This window comes from Mercurialis annua, linkage group LG5 (genome assembly GCF_937616625.2).
Source record: "Mercurialis annua linkage group LG5, ddMerAnnu1.2, whole genome shotgun sequence".
Taxonomy (NCBI): domain Eukaryota; kingdom Viridiplantae; phylum Streptophyta; class Magnoliopsida; order Malpighiales; family Euphorbiaceae; genus Mercurialis; species Mercurialis annua.
The window spans coordinates 41,299,920-41,307,029 of NC_065574.1; the positions used below are offsets into that span (position 1 = coordinate 41,299,920).

The 7,110-nt window shown below is 32.3% G+C and overlaps 1 protein-coding gene across 1 annotated transcript; it reads left to right on the plus strand.

Annotated features, from left to right (window-relative positions):
- Nucleotides 1-2,731: 2,731 nt before the first annotated feature.
- On the plus strand, nt 2,732-7,110 carry LOC126682743 (fumarylacetoacetase). The gene is made up of 14 exons (XM_050378494.2): nt 2,732-3,052; nt 3,136-3,214; nt 3,309-3,367; nt 3,471-3,595; nt 3,705-3,779; nt 4,253-4,328; nt 4,526-4,625; nt 4,706-4,765; nt 4,930-5,000; nt 5,105-5,167; nt 5,358-5,422; nt 5,846-5,942; nt 6,055-6,180; nt 6,694-7,110. The coding sequence occupies exons 1-14, from the start codon at nt 2,855-2,857 to the stop codon at nt 6,757-6,759; spliced, it is 1,260 nt and encodes a 419-aa protein (XP_050234451.1). The 5' UTR covers nt 2,732-2,854; the 3' UTR covers nt 6,760-7,110.

Here is a 7,110-nt window from a genome sequence, read left to right on the forward strand (position 1 = left end):
AATGATTGATTATTATAAGGATGACAATATTATGCCTTATATTCAATTTGAATATCGCGTGACAAAGGGATTAAAATATTATATAAAGGTTAAATCAGATAATCGATATTCATATGGTTTGGGTAGTCATAATTTCTTGCTAGATGCCACTCAGAACTTGTGGGTCAAAATAGAGATTTTGAGCCCATTGCCAACGCTATATGAACCTATAAGTTCGCACACTAAAAACAGGCCAAAAACAGTTATGGTTGTACAAACCCTATAGAATAAAGTGATTAATAGATTATTATTATTATATATAATTCATAATATATATAATAATAAATATATATTAATTGAAATTCAAAATTTAAGTATAAGTGTTTTCTTAAGATATTATCTTTTGAAGATAATAATTATTATTATTATTATATATGTGTAATTATTAAAAAGGAGTTTTTGATATATATAAACTCAGAAGAGTTATCAAAAACGTAGTGTTTGAATATAATTGCAAAACACGTTTTTGAGTAAACCCTGAATGTATTATTTTCCTATAAATAGACTCTTAAACCTAGGGTTTTAAATGTGTGTTTTTTGAAATAAACACAAGACACTAAATAATTCGAAATTGCTTTTATGAAGCAATAGTGCTAGCACATAAGCACTCGTTTTGACAAAGGTATGTTCGTGTGAATATTTGTAGAGAACGTATTCTTTTGGAGGCGTTTCTGATATGAGGCAAGGTATCACCAAAGTGAACCACATCCTTCCTTACTACATTGTTATTTGAATTCGATATTCGAATAAATTTTAATTATGCAATTTGTTTATCTCTTCGAATTACATGAATCTTATTTTAGGTTTTTGATAAAAAAAAATTGAAATTTCGCGGCATTGTGAACCTAGAAAACCCAATATTTTTATAGCGTAACAATAGTGTATCTATGGTATTTTTGTAGTGTTTTTATAGTGTATACCACAAAAACACAGCAAAGACACCATAACACTACAAATACACCAGAAAAATATAGATACACCAAAAAAATACTACACTAGAAAAACATAGATACACTAAAAACACCAGAAATACACTACAAATACACCATAAATCTATTCGTTTTTATAAAATCAATAGCATCAAAATAAAAGAACAAATCTATGAGTAAAAACAAAAAGACGAAATAATTATATAAATAATAGAAGAATTTTATAAATTATAAATGACATATCTACAATCTCTTTACAGAAAATCTAATTTATCACAAAAAACTTAAAAAAACGCAATATATATCCAAACCTTTGGAAGAATCACGACGATGAGAGATCCACCGAAAAACGCGAAGGTGAAAAAATACGACGGAAAATCCACAGAAAGACGTGTGATGGTGAGATGGAAAAAACGGCGATCGGAAAAGAATAAGAGATTGAAGAAAAATTTGATAGAGAGAAGTGAAAAGAAAGAGAGAAATTTAATAGGGAGAGAAAAATAGAGAGAAAGAGAGAAAAAAATGTAGCGGTTATGAGAATCAAATGACTTAAAATAAGATAAAGCCCCAATATATAGTAGGTGTTTTTAATATTATGTTTTAAATAAAGGTAAAGAGGGAAATTATAGAAAGGTGGATGAAAAAACTGTAAATATGTTTCAAAATGAGGTATTTTAAAAATATTTTCTAAAAACTCCAAAGCATTATACGAAAATTTCAATTTAAAAAACAAATAATAAAATTAATTAGGTTTAATGGCAAAATAATTCAAACCTTTACGACTTGTTGCAATTATATCTAAACTTTTTAATTTTTGCAATAATATCCAAATTGCATTATTTTGTTACAATAATATCCAAATTGCATTATTTTATTACAATAATATTCAAATTGCATTATTTTATTACAATAATATCCAAATTGCACTTTTTATGTGAATGCTTTTGAGTTTTTTGCCATTTTTTGGGACTTTTATTATATTATTATACATCAAAACATAATAATAGTCTAATATCTTAATTGAAAACAACAAATTTAACCATTAATTTAAAAATGCAATTTGGATATTATTGTAAAAAAACAATGCAATTTGGATACTGTTGCAAAAATTAAAAAGTTTGGATATAATTGCAACAAGTCGTAAAGATTTGGGTGTTTTTTACCATTAGGCCAATTAATTAATGCATTTGCTGTAAATATAACCATTAGGGTGTATACTTGAACGCAGTGTTTTAATAACAAATTTAGTGACCGAACCAGTTAGGCCATCAATTCTCGGTTCAATCAGTTTAATAAATTTTAAAAAATATAAAAGAAATTGATTCATCGGTCTTTTACCGTTTCAACCTCCGATTTACTGGTTCAATCTCGGTTTTTTATCGGTTCAATTCAGTCCAATCCGGTTCAATTAAAAGATTCGGTTTTTTATATTTTAGATTGAACTACCGGCTGGATTCCAGTTTGACTGGTTGATCCGGTTTTCAGTTCGGTTTTTAAAACACTGCTCGAAAGACAATTGATTTTGAAACTTTAATCTATTCTAAACCTACTATAACTTTAATTACGACAACAAAGATCAATACGTAATAACAATTTATCTTCAAGAGTTCACAACTTCACCCCCTAAAATATAGTTGACTTAAATTTGACTCTTATTAAAATTAAACTTCTTTCTTTCTATTAAAATTAAAATAATTAAATAATTTACTTATCTGGCAAAATTTAATTTTGGGCAGGAAACTTTGTGTATATAACCAGAATAAGGTTTGAGAATATTACTATCAGATTTTGTAATAATCACGTCACTCATCTTCTCCACTCTGCAACTCACTTCCCTTTATAATCTGAGTCGATCAATCCAAAAAAAAGCTTCAATCTGAATAACAATGGCGTTGAGATCATTCATTGAAGTCCACCCAGAGTCTCACTTCCCAATTCAAAACCTCCCTTACGGAGTTTTCAAGCACAAAGGCAGTTCCAGTACTCCTCGACCAGCCGTTGCAATCGGTGACTACGTTCTCGACCTTTCCGAGGTTGCTCTCGCCGGTCTTTTCGACGGCCCCATCCGAGATTCCTTTCTTCAGGTTCTTTTTCTTATTTTTCTTCTTAAATAACACAAAACAATTTCTCTGTATGCTCAATTTTGTTGGGTTTGGTTGCTTTGCAGCCTAATTTGAACAAATTCATAGCCTTGGGTCGCCCTGCTTGGAAGCAAGCTCGCTCTACACTTCAAAAGCTGTTGTCATGTAATTCTTATTATGTTATGTTATGTTATTTTTATTTCCTTAAATAATGTGATGATGATGATGATGGTGATCTTGTCTATGTTGTGGTAAACAGCTACAGAATGTGCATTGCGTGATAATGAAAATTTGAGAACCAAAGCACTTTTGCCTATGGTGAGAGCATAGGACGCACATGCAGATTTTTTTATCTGTAGTTTTGTGTAAATCTGATTGTTTGATTTCTTATTCATTAAACTTGGTATAATTGATTATGCAGAGCGAGGTCGAAATGCTTCTGCCTATTGCTATAGGGGACTATACAGATTTCTTTTCTTCTATGCATCATGCTAAGAATTGCGGGACTATATTTCGCGGTCCGCAGAATCCTATTCCTGCCAATTGGTCTGTTCACATATTTGTTTGCTAAACTAGGAAAATATGTGTGTTTGTTTGATGAATCCTCGTATTTGAAGACTCTAGTTTCGTAAAACTAAATTGATTTGGTTGCCAGGTTTCACCTTCCTATTGCGTATCACGGACGGGCTTCTTCTGTTGTTATTTCTGGAACTGATATTGTGAGACCGAGGTTTGTATTTCAATTGTTTTTTTTCATTTAGCAGTATACACGCTACTGAGTCTGTGATGTTTCACTATTACTTGTTAATCTAAATTGTTGTTTCACTTCACATATGTGTTGATCTCACATACCTGTCCTCCGTCTTAAGTGCTGCTAGATGTGTATGTTTGGTAAACTCTCAATATAATTAATCATTTCTTTACCCATCTTTTAGCAAATTTATAAATGCTTCCACATATTATATGCGTGATGTGCTCACACTTATATTGTGATTTTTGTATTACCTTTATGCTAGTATCCTTTAACAAATTCATGGGCAGAACAGAGCAACAAGCTCAATGTGCCCCTCCTTTCTTACTTTAATAATGTATTTTCACATTTTTTTCCGTTACCAATTCAGTATAGAATTTTTCTTACCAGTAACTATGCATGGTTGAACTTTTCCTTCTCATGCTTTAATTTTTGTTTTTCTGTTCTGCCAGAGGTCAAGGACATCCAGCTGCAAATTCCCCACCTTCTTTTGGACCGTCACAGAAGCTTGACTTTGAGCTAGAAATGGTTGGATTACGTTATCTATCATTTATCAGTACTTTTCCCATGTAAATTCCGATACAAGAATCTCTAATCTGAGACTATTATTATATGAATCATCCACCTTTCTCTCTAGTTGCGGCTGTGCTATGAGTCTCCTCATGTAGTTAAAATATCTGTCATATTGTCTTCGCCAATTAAATTGGCTCATTTACTGATTACAGGCTGCTGTAGTTGGTCCTGGAAATGAACTAGGAAAACCTGTAGACGTGGATAAAGCAGCAGATCACATATTTGGATTAGTGTTGATGAATGATTGGAGTGGTACTAATGTTTTCATATTTGTATTCCATGTTTATAGCTTTATTAAGCTTCGTGCTATTGTAATGTGTTGTGTTTTTCAGCTAGAGACATTCAAGCATGGGAATACGTGCCTCTTGGGCCATTTCTAGGGAAGAGTTTTGGTAAGAACAAGGCGATGATTTTCTCCCATTTGAACTCAAATATGTAGTAAAGGATTAAAAAAAATGATTACCGTTAACTTTATGCTGTTCTGATGTGGCAAAGTTGATTGGGACATCTGTTTATTAAGACTTGCTTTTCTTCTTTCCCCTCATCCACTATACAGGTACTACAGTTTCCCCTTGGATTGTGACATTAGATGCTTTGGAGCCTTTTGCTTCTGATGCCCCCAAACAGGTTTTTTTCTTTTATGTCCAAAGAAAGTAACACCATTTTAATCAATCCGTTCGCCTCCAAACTTTCAGGTGCACTGACTGCTGAATGATGTATTCTGATTGCAGAATCCTCATCCATTGCCTTATCTGGCTGAAAAGATTTCGAAAATCTATGACATCCCATTAGAGGTAGCAATGAGCAGCTCTGCAAATTTTATATCCAACTTTTGTATTGATTTTATTAACAGTATCTGCACCATACTAATCGTCCTCTACTATGAATAGATTATGGGAAAGTGGATTGATCTTGTGTTCAGCCCTTACAACCTTTTGTTTCACGTTCTAATTTACATAATACTGATCTTTTTTCTGCTCCAAGGTTCGCATTAGACCAGCTGGACAAGAAGATTCATGTGTGGTCACAAGAAGTAACTTCAATCACTTGTAAGAACTTTTATGTTTTGCTTTGATTGTAACATTTTGTAGTAGCTCATTATAAAAAAAAAAATTATTTGTCAAATAAAGTTTATGTCAATGAACCTTGCCTGATATAAGTTGCCCATGAACAAACAGTTTCTGTATATATGGAAGTGGGGAGTTTTCCTTGTCCAAGATGGAAGCCTCTGCTTGCGAACTGTTTTCTTATTTTCGTAGTAATATACATGTGGTACTGTAGTCTACCACGAAATTTATTTTCCACTAGGCCCTTTTTACAATTTGATTATTGCTCAGAGACAGTTATCAAATTTTTGGAAGTTTGCATGTAAAATGGCATACAATCAGGCGACAAACTTTCTAATTCCCTTGTCTTATATTTTACTTTTGATCTCATGTCGTCATTATTTTCTTTTTCTCTTTTATTTATAGATATTGGACATTAACCCAGCAACTTGCACACCATACTATCAATGGCTGCAACCTTAGGCCAGGGGATCTATTTGGAACTGGGACAATCAGTGGACCTGTATGTTTTGGTTTATTCTTCAAATATATTGCGACTGTTATTTATGTAGTTAGTGTTTCATTGTTTTGTACATTAAACTAAAGAGACAATAAGTCCCATCTTGTTTAAACAGGAGCAAGATTCGTATGGATGCTTGTTAGAACTAACATGGAATGGACAAAAGCCCTTATCCATAAGTGGGACAGAGCGAAAATTTCTAGAAGATGGGGATGAAGTGATAATCAGCGGCTGCTCAAAGGTTCTTAGTTCTGATCATTTTCCTCGAGCATTTCTCAAGGGACTCGTACATGTGTCCTTTTAAATGCCATTTTTTATGATCATTCTTTATCTATATCAGGAAGTAGAATTTCTTTTGTGGCAAAGTTTTATATTTTTTTCTCAAAATAAGTTAATTGCAATGACTTTCAACATTCTACCTAAAAGACTAACTTACTTTTCATCACTATCGGTGAAGGAGGCTTTTAGAGGATCACTATAATACTGGAAGCTCACTTTATATTTTTCGTTTCTAATTATTTTACATAGACTTACTGTTATGGAAGAATCAGAAACCATGAACTTGTATTTAGTAGAATTCTTTCGTTTTAAAATCTTGTAATAGGATCAAATTTAGTTAGTGTTAGCTTCTTTAAGCGAACAAATTTCATATGTGCATGCTTTATTTTTTTCTTATACTCATTGCATTTCATCCCTTAAAAGTATTCAAATAGGAAAGAAAGAAAAAGGATGTAACATTTGAATTTCATTGCAGGGAGATGGTTACAATGTTGGATTTGGGACGTGCACCGGAAAAGTTCTGCCTTCGCCTGGATGTTGAAATTTTCTATTCCTGATAATTTGTAGACTGGGTTTTCTTATGTAAACTAATTATTCCGCTATTTTTTCGTTAAGCTCTATTGTACTGTCAACATACGCGGTATATCCCTTAGGTGTTGTGAATTGCTGAATAAAACATGCCTTAGGAATGCTACTTGCTAGTATTTGATGGTTGCCGGTTGAATGGCCTGCAAAGAGAAAGGAAGTCTCATAGCTGTATAGGACAGGAAATTCTCTTTAATATGGGTTCACATGGACTTCTTTTATATGGCTACTACTATTATAAGGTACGGAAATCTTTATGAGTGTGAAATACAATAGAAAATTTATGTATCAAGTTTTATTTTATTTT

What these genes read in the sequence shown, in the direction of transcription:
- LOC126682743 (XM_050378494.2), top strand. Translation starts at nt 2,855, where the DNA reads ATGGCGTTGAGATCATTCATTGAAGTCCACCCAGAGTCTCACTTCCCA. An exon ending in TTGACTTTGAGCTAGAAATG is followed by an intron (nt 4,329 to 4,525) that starts GTTGGATTACGT and finishes TACTGATTACAG; the next exon opens with GCTGCTGTAGTTGGTCCTGG. An exon ending in TCTATGACATCCCATTAGAG is followed by an intron (nt 5,168 to 5,357) that starts GTAGCAATGAGC and finishes TTCTGCTCCAAG; the next exon opens with GTTCGCATTAGACCAGCTGG.